At 41.1% G+C, this 23,425-nt stretch overlaps 1 protein-coding gene across 1 annotated transcript; it reads right to left on the bottom strand.

The window, feature by feature from the left end:
- Positions 1–9,636: 9,636 nt before the first annotated feature.
- TIMMDC1 (translocase of inner mitochondrial membrane domain containing 1) lies at positions 9,637–19,524 on the bottom strand. Its single transcript, XM_063126787.1, has 7 exons — positions 19,297–19,524; positions 18,146–18,311; positions 17,467–17,555; positions 13,981–14,048; positions 12,652–12,730; positions 10,923–11,033; positions 9,637–10,151 (listed from the first exon to the last, which is right to left on the bottom strand). The coding sequence occupies exons 1-7, from the start codon at positions 19,476–19,478 to the stop codon at positions 10,058–10,060; spliced, it is 789 nt and encodes a 262-aa protein (XP_062982857.1). The 5' UTR covers positions 19,479–19,524; the 3' UTR covers positions 9,637–10,057.
- Between the last annotated feature and the right edge of the window lie 3,901 nt (positions 19,525–23,425).

The raw sequence follows: 23,425 nt of genomic DNA, 5'->3' as shown, positions 1-23,425 counted from the left end.
GCTGTTCTCTCCCCACATTTCTTTATTTCACTGTTTCTCCCCATCCTACCATCTAATTTCACTCTTTCTCTCCCCTCTACTCCTTTGTCTTGCTATTTCTCGCTCCTTGCCAGCCTCTAGCCTCACTATTTATTCTGCCCCCCCCCCCCCATGTCTTTTGACTAGCCAGGCCCACACACCATCTACTATGGGACTAGCCACATCCTCCATGGGAACCATTTTGTGATGGTGTCCACAGCAGTTTCTAAAATTCCCAAATGTGTCCATGGGTCCAAAAATGTTGGGGACACCTGTTCCATAGCATAATATAGGGGGTGGGGAAGGAAAGTCCCATTGAACAAGTGGTGATCTGCTTACATAACATTGGATTGCTCTTAAGAAATACATGTTCAGAAGTGACTGGACCTTCTAAAAATGTATAGAAAATACTCTGCTGTTATATTTGACTCTGTAGCATTTCCTACTTCCTATGTGCTTGGCAATGCCTCTATTAATGGTACAGAGCTTAGGATGTACCAGAGATGAAAACCTAACTAATATCTGGGGGGCAACACTTTGGAGGTGTTTGTCAACCTCCCCACACCGCCGGCAGTCTCACCCAAACATGTCCATTTCCCTTAGTGGCAAGCGAAACAGACTCTGCACTTGCTCAAACACATTGGCCCTATTCACACAATCATGGGGTGGGGTAGGGGGCAGGAGAATTACCCTGCCAGGCGGGGTAAGAAAACCACGGCACGCTCACCCCTCACACAACTGTGAACCACGCAAACCAGCAGAGTTCCCTTGCACATCCCCACGTTACATTTGAACCCAGCCATTGTGTTTTATTTTGTTAATAATTTAGATGTTCTAGGGTTCAGACCCAACATTGCAAACTGGTCTTTGGGCTAATTCCTTGCTCAGATTAAGTCCCATGCATGAAAGGAAATGGGTCTGTATTTGTTTGTTTAACAATATTTCTAGAGCATTATTTGTTTAAAAACACACACCAGAAAGGTTTTTTTTAAGGTTAAAAGCAATAATAAACACTATTAAAATCATACAATAAAAATCCCTCTGAAACTCTAAAAAGCAACCACCCCCACCCCCCAGGAATGTTTCAGCATTTTGCAAAAACAACATAGGACAAGGCAAGCAGCAGCAGCAGCAGCATTCAACTTTCAACTGAAAATAAAAATATTTTTGCCATTGGATGAATGAGCTCCAGTACCCACTGCAAGGCATAATACTGGAACGTACCTTTTTTTGACATACATTCACTGCATTGTGAGAGTCCAAACGTTTTCTCTGAGAACTTTTAACCACAGCATCTGTTTTCTGTCAGCCCAGCTGCATTGTAAAAAGGCATGAAGCCACAAACTCTTTCTACTCCCTTCTTCTAGGAACCCTTACACTTCCCTATCCTATAAAGTTTAAACGTTTTAAAAAATCCCCCCGAAGCACATAACTTTGAAAATAAAACCTGGCCTTTGAGAGCAAAGGAGTGAAATTGTTTCTTCCATGCAACTGAGGTTCAAAATGTCTCCATGGGAGATTCTGCTTTTAGCTGCATTGTATTGGCCTGGTCTCTTCAGTTCTCCCCTTCAGTGGTTAAAAGGCAGATTCTAAGTAGCAGGTTGTTTTAGCATCTCTGTTGTAGAGGACACAACCCCTGCTGTATTTTTTCCACTGTTTTAGGCCAAAGGGAGCTAGCAACATACAGAGAATAATATTTTCAACCACCATGCCAGGAGCAAACAATAGCAAAAAGTCTTGAGTGCCATGTTTGACAGAAAAGCAGGACATCGATCAAATGAAATAAGTGAATAAGTAAATACACAAAAGCATTTACTTTTTGTTTGCATCAATTTTGTTTTTAAAAATCAGGGATCACTTAAATAGGTTGTTCAAATATAAAACTCATTGATCCATGTATACAAAAATATAACTAACGGGAACATATAAACATCAAAATTAAAGCATAAGGCAGGATACGAGACAGTGGGTCTGTTCAGACTACATGCTAAGCCACAGTTAGGCTGCTAACCCTTCTGCAGTATATGGTTAGTGAGCATGTTTAAACCGTGGTTATGTAGCCAATATGGTTAGGAATGGTTCACATGGCACACTAAGCCATAAGGTTTAGCTCAAAATGCTTAACCGTGGCTTAGCATGACATCTAAACAAGGGTCAGTGTCTTTCAGAAAGAAAGAAAGAAAGACGTAATTCCATGTCCCAAATATTCTTGCTTGGGAAAGATCATAGAATAGTAGAGTTGGAAGGGGTCTATAAGGCCATCAAGTCCAACCCCCTGCTCAATGCAGGAATCCACCTTAAAGCATACCTGACAGGTGGTTGTCCAGCTGCCTCTTGAAGGCCTCTAGTGTGGGAGAGCCCACAACCTCCCTAGGTAATTGGTTCCATTGTCGTACTGCTGTAACAGTCAAGAAGTTTTTCCTGATGTCCAGCCAGAATCTGGCTTCCTGTAACTTGAGCCCATTATTCTGTGTCCTGCACTCTGGGAGGATCGAGTAGAGATCCTGGCTCTCCTCTGTGTGACAACCTTATAAGTATTTGAAGAGTGCTATCATCTCTCCCCTCAATCTTCTCTTCTCCAGGCTAAACATGCCCAGTTCTTTCAGTCTCTCTTCATAGGGCTTTGTTTCCAGACCCCTGATCATCCTGGTTGCCCTCCTTCTTTGACTTTGCTGTGCGCTTATAGTCTAAAGATGAACTTGCATATCCAGTTGTGATAGAAAAACATTGTTTCTGACATATGGGCTTTTACTTGACTTTTTATGGCTAAGTGTTCTTAAATTAGTTCCAAACAGGAAGATTCAAAAACTACTATAGAACTCAACTGTATTTCATACTAAGCATATTAGTTCAATCATTCCTTACCTAGTTTCTAATTTGCTTTATGGCCCAATTCAAACTGCTGGTTATTGCTTGTCCTCTATGAGCTTTCCTGAGTTTTAAGGTCTGCAGGCAAAACACTTATTGGCTTTTTCTGAGAAGTATTAAGGTTCATTGTGCCCAGAGCAGAGTGTATTCAGCTGTGATACTGCACAATGTTTTAATGTTTGATCTTGAAGTTGTGTTTTTAATTGTTTTGATATATTGGGATAACATGAATGATATTCTGTCTAGAGAAATCCTATTACAGCCCAATGACAGGATTAACATTTCAAATAGTTTGTAGAACCCAGAAAACAAATAGTTCAGTCTGTCTATGACTATCAGGGGCATATGGAAAAACCGAACATGCTAGCAGATAGGCAGCTAAGAATGGGCTTTAGGTTAAGACTCCATAAACAAAAAAAGTAGGCTGTGTACCAAACCAAAAAATACCAAAACAAAACCACTGGGTTTGGACTGGGAGTAGTAGTAGTCCCTTTGTTCACCTTTTGAACAATCTGTTCCTTCCTTCCTCTAACACCCCCCCCCCAAGAGCTTTGTCCCTTCCTCAACCATATTTGCAAAGTGTGGAATCATATTGGTAAAGATTTCATATTCAACTTTGCTGAATTTATTGGTGGTTTTGGACTTTAAAAGGATTTTCTCCTTCTACTAGACTGCAAACGCTCGAGGACCTCTTGCCACATCAGCCCTGATCCACCCGCAGTGACAGCTGGAATGTTACCACAGCAGCACTCCAATGGGACATCAGAAGTAATCTCTCTCTGACCATACAGGATTGGGGAGGTAGGCCTCTTCTCAAGCAAGTTGGATGTTTTCATGCCCAATTCTGGCATCAGGACGAGTGGGCACCCCAAACATAGGAGGTGGCTGAATCCCACTCCTGACTAGGCCTCCTATATTTACCATGCCAAGGCTAGAAATGTTGAAATTCAACCTCAGAAAATCCTGACTACCTTACCTTTTGAGACAGACTACTGTTTCTAGAAGGTGATGAGGGTGGGGGCATGATTTAGCAAAAGTGACGGGGAGGGGTGGCGTTTGCAAATCACACTGCCCCAATATTTTTCTTCCATACTTTGAACACTGTGAGCCAAAACTGACATAACTTTAAATATGTATCTAGCAGTCAATCGTCTTCATTTTTTACTCTAGAGTAGGCATGGGCTGGTCCATGAAGTCACAAAGAGTTGGAAGAGACTGAACAAATAAACAACAAAAAGGCACAGAGGCCTTGATACATATCTTTAAAGCACCCATGCTCCCTGGTATGGATTGGGCCCTTGGGCCCACTCTAGAGTTAAAAAAATTTTTTTTAAAAAAAGACATAGCTAGATACAGATTTAAAATAATGTCTCTGATTTGACCTTGAGGTGCTGGGAGGGAAGAGAAAGGAGGCAGACAGTGTGGTGTGCTCTGTCCACGCGGAATCCCAAATGCCTGAGTGAATTGCTCTTCACAGGGTATACATAACTCGAGTTGCAGGGATAAAAGCAACTAGAAGAGAATTGCTTTTCAGCAGAAAAAAGGAAGGGGTTGGATTCAGATTTAGGCACATGCAACTGGGCTGGTGGAAGCGGACTTCCTTGTCCCCTCCTTCCTACGGTAGCCACTGCGGCCTCCTAAAATGCTACACAGAGGGCCAGGGAACACTACTGAATGGGGATGAGTTGTATGAGGAACAGAGGGAGGCAAAGGCATGGAAGGCATGCTGGTGCACACTGCCCTGTTGCTCCTAGTGCAAGTGGCCGCAGCTAAAAAACACAACCCAAGGACACTTGTACCTGGGTTGTTTAGTGTTGTATCTGAACCCAAACCTCTGCCTTGTCTCTCATCCAGTGCGAAAGCAAGGAAAACCCCGTAGGGGAGTAAAAACTGCACTAGTGCAACTGCACTAACGTTATAAAGCCCTGAGGAAGAACGCAACCGCGTTCGAAACGCGTAGGCACCTGGTACTTTAATAAAACTTTTACTAATAATATTATTGTAGAAGATTACTTGGTTCCGCCCTTGCCTTTGGCTATTTTTTACTTGTCTCTCACCCAACCAGCCAGAACTGTGGTTGTTGTGATATGTGAACCAGGCCGATGTGTCAATTCAACTTCCAAGCTGCTGGTTGACATGGAAAGTTGTAAGGGAAAATGAAATGCTGATGTTCACAAGCAGAAATGTTCCAAGAGTAATTAATTTCAAACAAAAGGGAGAAGGGGAATCCCCCCTCCCCTGCTTAACTACTGAAACTGAGCCACCTGAAGCTCCTTCTGTGGCTCTATTTAGGGAAAAAAGTGTCTAAGCTAGACTACATCCTATTGAATAGATCCACTGGCTTGGGCAGCCAACTCATTGCTTGAAGCAACAGGCTGCAATTCTTCGTGGGGTATGGCTCTACTTGCAAATGAGCACCTATCTACCTAGCCAGCAGTTTCTATCAACAAACTTACTGGGAAAGGAGCAATTGTCCAGAAATGCTGTAACTGGATGTGTTAGCAACAATACAGGGGAAGCAAACCCTTCTTTCATGAGGTACTCACTTCCTAGCAACAAAATATTCTAGAGGACATCACCTGGGATGTATGGCAGATTGCACCAGCTTATCCAAGAGGTATATGTAACCTAGAATTATGAATTTGCACATCCTTAACTACTTCCTGCAGAAATTAATACCAAGTGTGAGGGTTCTGAAATCCAATTTCAAAGGTGTGTGAATGTAGAAAATAAAAACAGCCTAGCTAAATCAGAGCCCCAAGGTCCATTTACATTGCATTCCTATGCACAACTTCCCTCGGTGAAATGGGGAAGGGGTGATTCTTCCCCTTACAGTGTCCCACACCTCCCAGAAATTGGCTGCAGATGGTCTGCCCATCCTTCTTCATCAGATTTGCATGGAGTGGGTGGGTGTGGGAGATAGCAGCGGGCAAGAGGGGAGAATCTCGTTGACTATTGAATCTCACCAAAAAACAAACTTCCCAAAGTAATAAAGTAGCACAACAGAAAACAGGCTAGGTTAGAATCTGTGTGCGATGTGGTAAGTTTATCGCATGCAGGGGCATTCAGAAGTAGTATCCCCACATCTGCAGTCCACTCGTCCAGCTCAGAGTGCTCAGTGCTGCATGCGCAGACCAGGTGACAGAGAGAAGCCACCAGGGATGTCTAGGAATGTGTTTCTGCATATATGTTTTACACAATACTTTTATGTTCTCAGATCTCCACACCAGTATTGGGGCTCGACCTCTGCTCCACACTTGTTTGCCGACAGAACTGGATGTTCAACTGGATATTAGAGGGAAAAGAGACTCACCCAGCAGGAACTTAATGGTGGTAGTAAGCCACAAACTCATTTTATAAGCTGAAGAAATTATGAAGCTGTTAATGGGGCACTGTACTTCTGAGCCTGCTGTCTGTTATGGATAATCTGAGGAAGGACTACAATTATTCCCAAACCTCTTAGTCTCTGCTGAAGTAGCTCTTCACTCTCACTGTACTAAAGCCCTCAGAAACGGGTCAATTTAGTGTAACGAAGAGACGTTTTCACAATTCAAAGCCATTCTGTGCAGTTGGCTGCAGAACAATGGAAGATACCAGTACGGTTCTGAAGTTGGATAAGCTGTGCCCAAGGAAAAGTATTATTGCCTGCTATGTAGGGGAAAAGTGGTTACTCTCTTTGTAAACTCTCCTTAAATGCAGCTTTCACATAATTTATCCCTCTCGTTTCTAACTTTACTTAGAGCACCAATATAAGAAAATAAACTGCTGTATTGATTTTGTTGCCATAGCCCCTCTGAAGGGACAAATGTATGAGTAGCAAGTAATACTTCCTCACTGGCCGTATGATTACTTTGAATATTCATTTGCTACTGCTCTAACAAGCTTTAATGGTATTTATAAGTTTTAATGGGGTATGCATGTGTCTGTGTGTCAGGGATTCAAATGAGTTTAAGCATAATTAACACTCTGTTAATGCTGGGTTAAGCAGGAAAGTTCTTGGCTAGACAATGGATGGAGAAAAAGCTTCACGATAAGGATTATGAGGACTGGGTCAGCAAAAGAAAAGGCTAGGTGAAGAAGTAGTGGAGATAAGCTATAGAAATAAAATGGGGGGATTTAAAATTGCTCAGTAATTCTTATATCACCTTAAATAGTTACAACGCATAAAAGGGTTTTTATAAAAACTGCCTCACTATCCTGTATCATGTTTAGGATTACAAATGGGGCTGGAGTGAGTGAGGTGAGCTCCACAGGTACTTTCTCATAAGCCTTACAGTTTCTACTGCCTGTGACTATGGCTGCTTCAGCTTCCATATTTTATTCCATATTTGGCTCATATATTTACTTGCCTTTGTAGGCAATATTAATTTTGACAGTATTATCACAAGATACAATGCTGGTCCAACAACAAAAAAGTTTGAAGAATTTCTTATTGATCCACACTTGTGTATTCTTAGGGCAACTGGCAAATCACTGTGGAATATTCCTCTGGGGGATGTTCTCTACTCATCTACTCGTACCAAAGAAAACAATCTTGCTCTTGTTTATGTCATTTTATATCCTAGGTATGCCAGAGAACTGAGAGCAGATCAGGAGTTAACTCGTTTCATCCTCCAAGTCACTCAATTGATCACGGAAATCAGAGGTTAAATAAACAATAATATAAACAGCCTGTAAGCCACCATTCTTCTTTGGTTCAAGACAACTAATCCAGCCATTGAAAATAGTACCATCGCTATTTCGCAAAACTGGCACCTTTAATTTCCAAGAGAAATCCCTCATTTCAAAGAACCTCCACAGGAAAATCCCCCGCCCGCCCGTATTAATGCTCATCTGTGAGGTGGGTTGTGATCTTTTCTTCAAGGGGATGCCTACAATTAGTAGCATCCTTTCCCTCAATGACATCACCTAATGGAAACTGGGATTCATTCATGACTGTTGGAAGCAGCCCAAGAGTTTTCCTGCAAACCTCCCAGAGAATATATTTCTCTTTTGAACAAGATACATTCTAACACCATAATTCCCATTTTGACATTATCCTTCTTGACAACTATATATTAAACTGCACACAGGTAAAAAACTGTAATTATGCTGAGACAGAAATAGGGTTTAGCATTAGCTTCTTCTGGCAAATCCTATAAGTGTATGTCTTCAACTTGAGGCAAAGGTTGGTTATGTTTTGGTTTTGTACTTCATAGAAAATGTAAAATGTTTGTGCCTGTTCTTGTTTTTCAGTCTGCTTAATATCTGAGCAAAAGTAATGTTAACTGCTTTGAATTTAATATTTTTATTTTAGATTAATATTTTCTTCCTTAATTTTATTAAATATTGTCCTTTTTCTTCTCATTTTTCTGAGCAAAAAAAAAGTGGATTAAGAGAGCTAAGAGATGAAGAATGACTTAGAAGTTCAATAACCACAATTCTCTATGGGCCAATTCACACAAACACTGATTGTGGTTTGTGGCTTCCCTCCACTCCTTTCCTCCCTGGCTGTGTTTGTGGCAATTTTACCAGGCACACAATCCTCAGTTTAACACACACACATATACAAAAGGTGCAATACTTCTATTAGTCAATGATTCAGAGGAACAGTTTACCACAATGGGGACAGGAGTCAGGCAGGGGGAAAGCATAAGTATACTGAGGTCACTTGTAGTAATTCTTGCTGAAACTAAGGAGGTCTGGTGTCATGAGTAGCTGGATGGGAGGCTGTCCGGGAACCTGTTGTATGCTGCCTTAACTTCCAGCATGGAAGAAAGACAGGGCAGAAATGTTATAAGGGGCATACAGTCTCCCCTGGCCTTAAGTACAGTGTCCACCTCCCCAAAATTTTCTGCTGTGCTGGTGACATTGGCAACAGTGGCAAAACAATTGGTAGTTTACACGTGCCTTGTTTTAAAGCTAAATTTGGTCTTTTTAGGGCACTGTCATGGCAGCCACCCAGCCCCAGGGGAGTTGAAATTGGCTCCGAGACCCCTAAGTTAACCATTGCTGATCTATACAAATAGGTAGAGCGACTTACCTATTTTCAATACAACTGGCAAAATGTTGTCACAGCGCCAAAGCAAATCCTTTTAACATTTCGCAGAAATCTCATCATGCTATGGTAGAGGGTAGCCTGTTGCAGATGTGATTATGCTACAAGAAAGGCCACTGTCTTAGAACAAAGTTGGTATCTTAAGGATGAAGCAGCTTGAAGGAAAAGCTTGAAGATCTGTAGGCAGTGGAGTTGGGATGTAGCAGTGTATTCCTCAAGCACCTACTCTATGCCATGGTTATTATTTGGGACACACACTCTACAGCCTACCTTTTTATGGACTTTAAAAAGCACCACATTCCCCCCAAATCTTCTGAAAGTGGCTACTCTCTCTAATATATATAACCTTCCTGTTTTCCCTACTCCAAGACCATGTATATTATTTGAAAATCTGAATATAAAATAAATTATGTAAAAAAACCCAGGGAACATATTAGTTGGTTTTATTTGCATTATCTGTCCTGCTCAGTGCATTTGAATTACCATGCTATTAGACTTGGATTTCCTTGGACACCAACAAACCTGAGGTATTTACTCTGCTATATGAAAAAAGAGGCCGGTAACATATGCCAAGGAAGGCTAAGATTACTTTATTGAATCTGCATTGAATCATGTCCTTAATTTTCCAAGATGCTGTCCTGATCAGTAATATTCAAAAGGGGAGGGATGCCAAACCCAGTAATTCATATACCAATTAATATGAAAATCCCAAATTATTTTTGCAGTCCTTTATTCTTTTAGAAGCATTTCCAATCTTCAACAACCCTACTTATCCTGAAGTCCTCTTTCATACGACCATCTTACAGCACTTACAGCTTGCCCTAGCAATAGGCAGTGTTGTACTTTTCTGTGCCTCTTTCACTTCATTAATATGTCCACAGAAGCATGCAGGCTTTCCTCTTTCCAACAAAAAGGGAGCTAGTCATCCTTTGAAGTTGAACTTCCCATTCCACAAGTTTATCTGACCAAACTTAGGAACTTTTCTCAGGATCGCTTATTGTGCCATGGGCAGTAGGGGTAAGGAGGACTTTAGCACAAGATCTTGAGACACAATGAGTTAAGAGTTCAGTTCGCAGCACTAAGCTGATTGCTGACCATGTATGATTCAGAGTTTGAAGGAAGATTTAGTAATTCCTACGTCTTTTTAGCATCTCTCTCCCAAGCTCTTTCCTGAGGGACACCATCTACTTCTTCTGAAACATTCTCAATAATGCTGAGTCTGGATTGCCTAAAGCAAAAAAAAAAAAAAAAAAAAAAGGTTAGTTCTGTGGAGGAAACAAAATAGAATCAAAACTCCACATCACATTCCTGATAAGATTAGTAAAATTGGAGTTTGAAGGCAACCCATTTATCCCTGACATATCGTTACTGGATTATAACCAATCTCAGAATGACCTGATAACTTCATGCAATCCTCAACATGAAGACTATCCTTTGCTCATGGACAACCCTCTCTTCAATTTGAAACTGCTGCTTATCATCAGAAATCTATCTCCTTACAGATATGTTAACGTAAGAACTATACCCTTCAGCCGGCCAGTTATACCACTTCAAGCATTCTGGCAACACTACTGCAAGGCCCAATGACACCAGCTATAGTACAAAGGGCTTATCTACCTGTACATCCTCCAACATAATATATGCCTAGTCATCAACTTCCCACAATGCCCATCTGCAGTTTAAATGGACAAACTGGACACAGAAAATGGCAGTACTTAAGAACCATTGGATGAACATCACATTATTTCAGGAGATTTTATTCCATTCTAATTTTGCCATACTGAAGAAAAGAAGTTTAAGGGATACACAGAATGTGAGGTTGCTAAATTAAGTTCTCAACACTTTTAAAGTTTTTTAGATTATGTTGTTTGTTATTGTTGCATTTTATGGTTTTAAGTTTGGCTATTGGGCTGTGTAGAAAGGTAAGAAATAAAGATGATATCTGTCCTGGGGCAGAACCAGAGCTAATAATTAAAACAGAACAGCGCTGGTTCCTTACCACTCTGCCAACTTCTGTTCATATTGCTCCCTTTGCTCCCGTTTCCTTTTCTCAGCCATGGTTTCGCCAGTAAGATTTTGCATTGCCATTAGTAACCCTCCAGCAGGGACACTGTAAAAAGACACAAAAAGTAAGTGTAGCTATACGAACACTTTAGAATGACAGCAATTATAAATGATGAGAGGGCCATTCACAAAATCACTGATGCAGCACTTCTGGCAGTCCCTGCCCCAATAATTCATTTCCTTTCAAAAAGCACTTGCGATTCCAGAGTCAACCATAAATAGTACTGAACATTCTCTCCATCCCTTAGTTTAGTCTTTTGTTTCTTTTTGAGAGGAATAAGAAATTATTTTCAATATCATCCATCATTCAACATACATCAAAACTATTAGTGTAGTATAGCAGAACAAATCATTCCAGATATAGAAAAAGAATCTATCATTCTTCACTCATATAGTTCCATTCTCACCATTACAGAACACGATTCTCTATGGACATATCATCTTTCCCATTAAATAGATGCCCTAAACCAGTGAAGGAGAATCTTTTTCTTCTTTTATTTATTTATTTATTTATTTAAGTATTTTTATGCCGCCATTCAGCCAAAAAAGGCTCTCATGGCGGCTTACAAAAGTATTTCTTTTGAGGGCCATATACCCTCAGGTAATCTATTGGGGGCCACCTGCTAGCAGTAGGTGGGGTGCAGGAGAAATTCTGTTGGATTGCGCCTAAGGTGTTCAGAAAAGGTTATGTTACTGTTTGTTATATACACAGATTTTCCTAGACCTTAAGCTCTATATTTCTCACCTAAGCATGTTTTAGGTTTTTCTTTTTTAAAGTACTTTTTTGAATGAAATCTACGGCTCTTCAGAGGTTCCCATTCACAACCTCAGTGAACACAATGGAAGAGAAACAGAACAGTTCTTGCTGGCCCCACTCTCTGACATTTGTGTGCCCAACAGCCCTGTATTCAGTACTAGAGCATGCTTTCTATTCGGAAAGGCGAGGGGAGAAGCCTCAGGGGGCCTTGTGGCAGCAGCTCACAGTGGAGCAAGTTTCCCCTCTCTCTCACCTTCCATTAGGGGGAGAGCACTGGGAGCCCATGCGCACTGTTAATTTGGAGGATGCATTGCCCTTTTGTTCTCAGCCTAGCGTGCCTGCTGTTGTCAAGTTAAATGTTTAGTAGTGGTAAGTGGGCACCAGGGAAGCCATGGCACAGCCATGGAGGAACAGGTAGTGTACTAGATAGGAATGCCCCACAGGTAAGACCTGGCCTATGGGCCAGCAGTTTCATACACCTTTCCTAAATGCTGAACCTACCACTATTAAACATTTAACTTGACAACAACAGCATGCTAGTCTAAAAATCTGAGAACAAAAGGGCAATGCATCCTCCAAATTAAAAACTGACCATGTTAGTGATCTTGACTGTTTTGTTTTTTTAATTAGCACCTCCACCCATTTAAACATTAACAGAGACAGAAAAAGAAAAAGATCCACGATACTAAAGGTAAAGATAAAGGAAGTTGAGAAGGGAAAAAAGGTTATTAGCACCAATATGAAAGGGAAAACAGAAAAAGTCTAAAACTAAAAGGAAGAGAGCCATTCTCAGTAAAATCCTGCAAAAATTCACAAATTGGCTTGGAATGAAATCCAAAACTTAGTAAATGATGGCAATTGTGATTAGTGGTACACCTGGGTGTGCATGCACATGTGACCGACCTACCCCAACAATGCTCCAAAAATGCTGCCTCCAGTCAAACCTCTCAAGCCCAAGTGCATTCTGAACAAGCCTCCAGTACAAGCTAGAAATCAAATCAAATGAGATCAGACCATGCAAGGAAGCTTACGAGAAGTTTCAGCCACAATACATAGAGATGGCAATTCTATAATTCCTGCTGCCTCCCCTTCCAAGAGTCTGTGAAATGAAATGTGGCTCCAGGACTGCAAACCAGAGGTTCAACTACAAACAGCTCCAAATATAATGACATATGGAAGAACGTGTCGACATCATATAGGTATATATGTGGATGTTTAAAGGTATTACATCTTTAAGCACTTATGCATATGTAGGCATGATGTCCACACTAAACACAATGGCTGTGGGAAACACTGGATTAACATACACATTTCCTGGAGTAATTGTAATGTGTAACGGTGTCTCATTTTAGACCACAACCTGAGAAGTCTATGACTGGCTTCATAGACCAGAGGGCAGGGCTCCTGCAGCTTTAACTGTTGTGATGAAGATGCATGGAAGAAGGTGTTCCATGCATACAAATGACACCTGCTGAAATTCCCTTTCAGGAGCCCTGTCCTCCTTTGCATATGGTCACCCTAATTTCTTTGTCAGAGGATTGCAGCAGTTTCACAGTAGCCAGTATATACCGACTGGAATTCAGTTAGGACAGGAACTGAGATTTTTTTTAAGAAGTATTTTTAATTGTAAGTTTTAATTCCTGCATGTTCAAAAATACAAATCAGGATCCATTTAGAGAAGTTTTCAGAGGAAGCATAAAAACAGTTTCACTCAAAGTTTTTTTAAGTAGGAAAATCTTACAGGGAATATGCATCCCCTTTGCTAAATTTTCAAGCTCTATTCACCTTTCACAAAACTGACATTGCAATTCTCTACATAACTACTTAGAAATAGGTCCCATTGAGTGTAATAGGACTTACTCCCGAGTAAGCAGGTTCAGGATTGCAGTCTTAGTTATTTATTAATCCTTTAATTTCATAATCCTGTAACAGCCTTTCACCTAATAACTGCTGTATATGATGGAACAATATTAATGTGTGATCATAAGCACACACATCCGGAAATGATTTTCTCTGAAATAAGCCAGACTGAAAAAAACAATCTCAAAGATATTCCTAGTTAAGAATTTATTTATTTATTTAAAAAACCCATATATTACTGAATAACAGCCTTAACAGTTCAAAATGTAAAGCTTGATCGACCAAGAAGCAAGTCTCGGGAGCACCAAAACTAATCTTATCTAATCAATACTTCTGTCTCATTCAAAAATGAATATTCAAAGTAGAGTAGTCTTACCTCCTGCAATGGCAAAATGACTGATGACAAATTTATCCCGGTATACAGACAAACCAGTGCTTACTGTGCTACAATAGAGAGGAGGAAAAGCAAGGATTAGCACACACACACACACAAAAAAAACCTGACAAATGGAAGAAAAGAAGTATTATTTCTGAAGGCCTAAATAGTGTCCTATTAAATAGGGTGACCATATGAAAAGGAGGACAGGGCTTCTGTATCTTTAACAGCTGTATAGAAAAGGGAATTTCAGCAGGTATCATTTAGATATATGCAGCACCTGGTGAAATTCCCTGTTCATCACAACAGTTAAAGCTGCAGGAGCCATGTCCTCTTTTGTATCTGATCACTCTACTATAGTTTTTGCAGCTTTAACTGTTGTGATGATGAGGGAATTCCACCAGGTGCTGCAGGCATACAACTGACACCTGCTGAAATTCCCTTTTCTATACAACTGTTAAAGGTACAGCCCTGTCCTCCTTTTCATATGGTCACCCTATATTAAATCCTGACTAGAAACATGTATTTTCTCAAAGGGGGAGAGATGGCAAGAGTATTTAGAAGCACTTCACATGTAACTTTTCCATATGACACAATTCACATATAGAAAAAAAATATATGCTCCCTCCTAATCCATGTACTTAAAAAACAAACAAAAAAACAACCAAGTGACCACACACATTTTATCTTCAAGGATAAAGTAGCCTTCCCCACTGAGATGCCCTCCAGATGTTTCATAATACAACTCCCATAATTTCTGACCATTGATCATGCTGTCTGGGACTGATGGGATTTGAAATCCAAAACATCTGGAGGGCACCAGGTTAGGGAAGGCTGAGATAAATAGAGGAAAATTAATGCACAAACAGCCATTCATTGGGATAATGGCTGTGCTATTTACACAGAGTTAGTGCTACTTCAATGATATGAGATAAAGTTTTAAATAATTTAAAACTTTAAATAAAGTTTTAAAAGAAATGCAATAACAATGAAGTTATAATAACAAACAATATCCAAATCCTAGGAAGATGAAGGATTGTGTAGTTGTCATTTGCCAACATATTTTAACAGGTAAAAGTATTAATTGATATTTCTATTTCCTTTCAAGTAAAGTCATCTATTCAGAACAAAGAGTGGGCAATGAATGGACTCTGCCCAGAAAACCCTTGATTTATATAAAGTATAAATGGAAACTATGTTTCTAAAAATGAAACTTGTTTGGCAACATCTATTAATCTATTGTGATGTGTCAGGAGCACTGTGCTAAACCCTTGAGAAGCAACTATGAGCTGGATCTGTGGCTCTTCTCAAGTTTTTAGCCATTTCCATTCTCGCTGCTGTAACCAATACTTTGAAGATAGAAGATTGCTAATGGGTGAAGTGGGAGTTTCTAACTGAATGGATTATTGCACTGTTACCAAAATGTCTGAGCAGAAGGGCAAGACCACCACATGTGGATTAGGGCCCCTCTTTAAAATCCTTCTAGCACACAGTGGGGAGGACTTCACTAATATGGCATAATTCTACAGGGGTGAGATTCTCTAACTACTGCTGATATTGTTATAAGAGGTTGCTACCTTCAAATAGAGTCCCATTTTGCCTCTAGGACAGAGGAACCTATGCTCCCCATACTGCTCTTAATCCTCTAGAAGTTCCATGAGTCTGTTATTAATAAGACATAGATGAAAGAGAATATTCTCGTTGTCCTATACAATTCACTCTCAAAGAGGGTGATTATGAAAATAAATATTGACAGCCTAGATCCTTGGTAAAGAGGCTGCAGCACTTCAAAAAATATCCTATATACATTAACTCAAAAGCCAGTTCACACTACGTTCAATCCCACTTATTTTCCTTATTTTTTCAAGAGCTCACACTCTGCCCAAGACATTTAAGAATATTAAGGAACTTCCTATAGCCAGGGATACTTTTTATTGCAATACCAATGGGCAATTTTTAATGGCTTCATGTGCCCATTTGTTACAATGTACACATCATCATGGTAACACAACCTTGTGTGTCTCCAGCTTGCACCTCTTAACGAGATCAACCCCTAGCAATCCTGCTGTGAGGTGGTTCTATGGTCCTGTCTGGTGGCTGATGATGATTATGTAGACTTCCTTCAACAGAATGCTAAAAAAACAAGAAGTACCAATACATTTCCACAGCAGCAATATCAATTCCTTACTTAACTCAGTAAAATGGAAATTGTTATGATTCTGATCATATTAAGTGGCCTGATTTGGGGTTGGCCCCACATATACCAGATATATTGGATATTTTAAGATAGAGGAAGGTGATCTGTACAAAATGGTACCAATTTCAGCCATGTAACTTATAATGTAATTAATGCCCCCCTTTTTGGAGGGGTCAAAAAGGAGATATGCCTGAAGTTAGTCAGATTTGACAGTCTGGAATTATATACACTATTCCCCAACAGATGCTGCTTGTTTCAGCCATGTACTTTATAATGTAATTATTGGGCCCAAAGAGTGGTTTTGCGGGGCTTCCACACCCTAAAAGACCCAGCAGTTGCCCATAGGACTTGCAGTTTAGGAGACGCCACAACTTTTTAAAGATGTCCAGATAGTCAAAACTTTTGTACCTTATGTGATAAGTTTTTTGTCATAGGCACTTGGACTATTACTCCCAAGTTAAGGCTGAACTCTATGGGACTTGCTTCTGAGTAGACATGTGCAGGACTGTGCTGTTAAGTGTGCATAGGATTGCAGCTCAATATAGTTTTCATACGGACAGTGATATTGTATTAACAACCCACTGAATGAAAGATAGCTACTGATCAAGGGCCCCATATTATCTGAAGGAGATTCTAGGGACAAAGTAAAAGGTCTGCATGTGATATTTCAGACCTTATGTACATAAATAGATTGTAATCTGTCACCTGAAAGTTCCCATAAACTGATCTGCGATGATGATAAAGGACGACAAACATCTAAGGAGAAGCAGCAACAGTTCTCAAAATGCTAACTTTTATGAGGGATAGAAAAGGTTCTCTTGGCTTATTTGGGGATTTGCTGTTCAGAGCCCAAAGGCAGCTGTACCATCAGAAGAGAGGAGCACACAAACAGTCCAGAGCGCCAGGTCAAGACCTTTCTCTTCTCCCAGGCATTTTAACAGCATTTTAACAGCATTTAATAACGTTAAGTTTGTTTTAATGGACCCCAGAATTGTTGTTTTAAATGAATACTGTTGTTTTTATACTGTTTTTATGTTTTTTAAATTTTTTGTATACTTTTAATGTCTACTATTTTTAATTGTTGTGAACCGCCCAGAGAGCTTCGGCTGGGGGGCGGTATATAAATGTAATAAAATAAATAAATAAATAAATAAATAAATAAGCTACCTCAGTGTGCAAGTAACTGCTCTCATGAGTGACAATGGAAACACTGTAGAACTGTTTTCCACCTGTAACGTATCTGGGGCATTGCACAGGGGTTGCCTCCCATAACTAACAAGTCCACTTACTTGAATAGTGCCACAAAGGCAGCAATTCTCCAGCCCCAACGCCAGCCATAACGGACGAAGCCCCTGATCGCTGCACGATGTGCAGATTGCTGTGGAGTAAATTAGAAAGCAGAATTTTATTGTACAAAAGCATATTATACCACAGAAATTTTTATCATGTTCAAAATGACATTCTATATGGACTATTCCTAACATTAATAAAAAAACCAGGCCTGCTAGTGAGATGTCCTATGTAGGGATAAACATTTTGCCTAGAGGCAGAAAGCAGACATCTTTGAAAAGTCCAGAGCCTCCACTTTCACACATCTGCTTTCTTTGTAGAAGTCATGCATGCACATCCTACCTGTGCCTCTTTTGACAGAGGGCTGGAGGGTTAAAGCCTTGCACAGAAAACAATTCAAGTGCTTTTGACATTGCCAGAACAAAGGACCGTTTCATGCACACATACACATAACTTGTTCTTTTATTACATGGTTTTTCAATACTTGTGTGAACTGCCTTCAGTGAAAAATATTATCTGAGGCAACAGCAAAGCTCCTGGTGTGGTCCCTGGTCTGCGATGGTTCTTTCCTCCATTCAGAACACCAAGTAAATGGACTTCAGCTAAAGAAGGGGTTAAAAAAACTATCTAGAAGATAAATTCAGTATGCGATCTACCATGCCAGATATTTGTCCATACCACAGCATCCAGACGATTATGGTAAATCTCTGCTTCGCTCTGCTCAATGTATCGTTTTTTGGCATATCTAAAGCCAGGTATACCTCCATAGAACAGTCCAATCATACCCCCTGAAAATGTTGCTTTGAATATATTCAGAGTTTCTTCTGGGTATCGATTTAGTTCACTATAAAAGAAAAAAATGCTTCATGAAAATTCAGTCTTTGGGGACTGTCTACGTAAAGACAGATCTATGAAACCTTCATCATTCTTCAGAAACTTCCTGCACCCACAGTGGGCCTATTCAGATGACACACTAAGCCATGGTTAGGTTACTAACCTTCTTGCAGCAAATGGTTAGTGAGGATGTTTAAATCATGGTTATGTAGCCACCACAGTTAGGAATGGTTCACATGACATGCTAAGTTATGGCTCACACAACACACTAAGCCATAATGTTTCGCTCAAAATGTTTAAACACCGTGGCTTAGCGTGTCATCTGAACAGGGTCAATATAGTATCAACATTAAATGAGGTGACATTGTCAATAGAGGTCAGTTGTCTGCTAAGCTCACAAAAATTCAGCTACAAAAACAGGAGGACAGTGAGAAATGTACTTTATGGGAAACGTTGTCAGTCAATGGCTGTGGGGCGCTGAAGGATGACGTGGGGCAGAACCCCCAGTTCTGAGCAGGTGAGGCGGTGCTCGAATCTCCCCCCTCCCCTTCCCAGCCCCAGATCCGCGCTCCTTCGAAGAGAATAGCGTGAGGGGCAGCGCGAGATCACACTTCCCGCAAGTCTGGCGGGGCAGGAGGGCATCCTGTTGGCATCGAGGGCTCTGGAGGGAGGCCGCGATTCAACCCCTCTCCACCCCACCTGTGCCCCCCCCCCCCGCCTCGACTGACAGCGTGCGCGGGAGACTTCGCCCGAGGCTTCGCTCGCTCTTGCGTCTCCCTCGCTCCCTCCCTCCCTCTTCCCCAGCAATTCTTCCAATGGTTTTGTTCGTCGTGCCCATGACAGCGCCGCGGAGCCCGCGCCAGCCCTCCCGGGTGAGTGATGGAGCAGAACAACGACTACAGCCACAGGCTTCTTACGCGAGGGGATAGTTCGAGGGAAGGCGGGATGAAGCCTGTGGAGGCCTCCCGCGCCCTCCTGCCCGGCCTCTCACTCACTCTCGGAGGAAGAGCGCCCGGAGTCGTTCCCAGCCCGAATCCGTCGGCTGCGGCCTGCCCACAAACCGAGGCTTCACGGAGCCCGGCTGTTCCGCGTCCAGCGCGGAGGACGAAGCAGCGCTTCCGTCGGCAAAGCCCCGGGGCAGACTTCCCGCTCCTGGCACCGCGGGCGGCCGCTCCATAACCAGGCAGCCGAGCGGACGGGGGGAAAGACAGAAGCAGAGCGAGGCTCCTGCAGCGCCCCCGGCACCTGGGCCTTGGCTTGGGTCCCCTCTCGTCGCCTCAGCCGCTCCGGAACGGGGCGAAGTCGGAGAGCGCCGCTCTGCCGTCCTGGAGGACGCATCGCACCACCGTCTTCTTTTTCAGCTTGGCTGGACTGTGGCACGCCTCTAGTCCGGTTTATACATTCGAAGCAGAATCCGGGGGGGGGGGGCTTGCTCTTGCGGAACTGCTCCAACTTCTAGTGGAACGTGGGGAGTTGCACATTTGGAGCATCATTATTATTATTATTATTTATTTATTTATATAGCACCATCAACAGACATCCTAACTCTAGGACAGGGGTAAGGTACCTGTTTGGAGCTACAACTCCCATCAACCCCAGCCACGATGGGAATTGTAGTCCCAAAATCCGGAGGGCACCAGGTTGACTTCAGTCCCTTTCCTTGAGTCCAGAGCAGTCTTGATCCGAAAACTGTGCAGGCTCTTCTTTGAAATAAAAGCTTCATCACACCTAGTCAGATACATGGAGCCGACCTGGTCTGAGGATTTTTAAAAAGCATACTATCAAGGTACTATTGAGATCTCTCTGATAGGCCTTTCTTTTTAAACAAACAACCCTTAAATATTTTGCTCCTCCCACATCCCAGATTCAAGTGTAAATCCTACATGGGCTTTCTATTGCATATGAATAGTTTCCTTTTAAGAAAAATCCCAGATGCTTTTTCTTACTTTTTTTACATTATCCCCCTAACCCTTTCAAAATTCTTATACGGCAGCAGGAACAATATCATTATTTCTATATTATAAGGAAGATGCTGAGGAATGGAGGCTTGTCAATGGCCAGCCTCAGAATTTATGGCTGAAGTGATATTTGAACCTTGGATTCCACCATTTATTCTATTCATCATTATAATAAAGTCCCTAATTGATAGCATTCCCAGGTAATTTGTCCCTAAAAGGTGTTCTTAGAGTAATTGAATGCTGCAATACACCCTTAAATGGGGATAAGGCCCATTGATCAGAATGGCTTACTTCTCCTGCCACACATGCTGGTGTCGTGCAAACCTAGCTAGGGTAGTTTATTGCTGTGGTTAATAAACCACCCAGAGCCCATGACATACAAATCCTTCTGGCACAAGTGATGGGGGAATTAAGCCACCGTTGCTTATTTACCCCTCTGATCATAAGAACCCGGTCAAAATATTAACTGTTCCTACTGAAAATAAGAACACTTTGGAACTGTAAGAGGGACCTTTAATAATAATAATAAAAAAGCACAGAAAGCACAAAACGTCAACATAGTGACAGGAAGAAAAAAAAACGATGTGTTTCAAATTATGTCAGAAAAAGGCTCGTAGTTCGGCTCCCTATACAGCCCACCTTCACCTAATAAGGCAAAACATTCACATAACAAACAGTCTAGAGGTGGTGGGTGATTTCTTCAAGAATGTTTAAAACATCAGACACCAAAACGAAATAAGTACTGTAAAATGGCAAATTTAGTACACTGGTTAAGAAACATTTTATTAGTGATGATTACAGATGTAAACATGGTTGTCTATCACACTTTTACTCTGCCAGAACATAATATGAATAAAGCCTCTATTAATTTTAGAAACACTCCTGTCAAGAGACCTTACTTTCAGCATTCACATTTTAAGTACACAGCTATTCTTGCAGAGGATGTCTCAGCACAGTGCCTCCTGTTACTCATCAGTTACAAAAATAAGCGGTATTGTATAATGCATTATGCACAGATGTATAGATGAAGTGTAGATTTATTAGGTAATTAGGGATGGTAATAATATTCTAGATCCCCTGTGCAGCATTTTATTTGAATAAAAATGATTTCAATATACTTAAAAGCATATTTAACCTGAGGGCATAAATATTGTCAGTCCTAGTGTATTTTAAGGTCAAGAGCCAGAGTTCTGAGACTTCTTATCTAAGCTGTGGCTCATTGTTGTTTCTGTTGAAATGCTGGACCCAACTTCTTTTTTAAAAAAAAAATCCAAACAAAACCCTGTTCAGGCAAGTGGTCTACTAATGCAAGCAGTGTAACATGACAGCTGTGAACTCATAAAAGAACTTGTAGGTTTGCAGCTCCTGCTAGTGGACCATTCACATGAGCAGCTTCTTTTGACAGACATGAGCACACTGAGTAGCTTTACACTGTCCAATACTCCTGCCCACCTGCTTGCAAATACAACATAAAAGTTTCTGTGATAAGGTCTAGTTATCGTAATAGGCAGATTTGGCCTTTGTGGGGGTCCATACTGAGAAGGAAGAAGAAAATTGGAGAAGACGCTAAACTAGTTTACAATATGATTTCTAGGTGTCAATTGAGTTCACACAAAAAAGAGAGAGGAAAAGAAAATCTGCAGGTACTTAATGAAAGATTAATTGAACATAAAACAATCCTTTCGAAATGCATAACAGAATGACCTTTAATAGATGGGTATGAGTGAGTCTGGACTGTGTAGCATCACTAAGGTAACATTGTACAAAAACAAATGAGTCACAATTGGACAGAAGTTAGAAATGTATTTTATTTGTAACACTGAACAATTCAATTTGAAGACTATAAATAAAAAAATATTAAAATTAAACATCCTTTAAAAATCCTATTATATATATATGTCTTATTTTACAAGGTCTAATAATCCAGCATGCTTTTCTTCCAAGTGGCAATTGTTCATTTTTTAAATCTTTTTTTTTTAAGATCTGAAAAGTAAATCCAGTGGTTTTTATGGTGGTAAACCCCCACCCCAATCAATGTTCAACAATAAGAGCAAGAAACAAAAGCTAAAATAGGGGCTCCACTGATTAAAGAAATTAAATACCACCATAAGGGCACTTAAGTGTACGATCCCATGTGTCTACTCAGAACTCCCACGGATTTCAGTTGGGCTTACTCTCAGGGAATTGGTTATGGAATTGTAGGGTGGGCAGAAATGAGCAAATCCATGGAGTGAAGAGAGAGAGAGAGAGAGAATCCACAGAGGGGGGCAAAAAAGAGAGGATCCCAGGAGACAATGACAAATGCACCCTGGGCCTGGAGAAAAATGACCAATGTGCACACAGACCTGAAAAGTTTGCCCTATCCCTGATATATACCCTACTCAAGAGATGCAGCCAATGAAAAAATACTATTAGAAAAGTATTAAAATACTATTAGACAAGGTATAAAGGCTCACCATCTCCGTTTCCCCATCTGCAGTAAGAGCAGAATGGAACAGAATCCTGCTGATTAAATCAAAATTGCCAGATGGTGAGACCAGTCATGCCTCAGCTGTGAGGCTGCCCCCTTGGAGCACTTTAATTCACTTTGCATGGTGACTATTTGCAAGAGGCAACCAACCAGTTCATGTGGAATGGCTTAACTTTGCCATTTGCTCCATAGCACCACAAACTTTCGCTCCTCACCTTTTGCAGTGGCATGAAAGCAATCCTCCATTATCATAGAATCATAGAATAGCAGAGTTGGAAGGGGCCTACAAGGCCATCGAGTCCAACCCCCTGCTCAATGCAGGAATCCACCCTAAAGCATCCCTGACAGATGGTTGTCCAGCTACCTCTTGAATGTCTCTAGTGTGGGAGAGCCCACAACCTCCCTAGGTAACTGATTCCATTGTCGTAATGCTCTAACAGTCAGGAAGTTTTTCCTGATGTCCGTGCCATTAAAAGTGGCACGCTCATTTCTCACAAACAGGAGTGGGGGAAGAAGCCGTGCAGCTGCTATTCCTGTCTCCCATCGCAGCCAATAGCAGTTTTAGGAGAGCAATTTAGATCAGGAAAAAGTTCAATGCCTTCCCAGAACATCACTTCCTCGATCTTCAAAGGAGTCATGTAGGGCTGCTAATTAGTACAAAGGAGAACTGGGATATCTTAGTCATGGATCTCCCAG

This window comes from Elgaria multicarinata, chromosome 5 (assembly GCF_023053635.1).
Source record: "Elgaria multicarinata webbii isolate HBS135686 ecotype San Diego chromosome 5, rElgMul1.1.pri, whole genome shotgun sequence".
NCBI lineage: Eukaryota > Metazoa > Chordata > Lepidosauria > Squamata > Anguidae > Elgaria > Elgaria multicarinata.
Note: the sequence above shows the minus strand (reverse complement) of the source record. Positions and strands in the feature narration are given on the sequence as shown.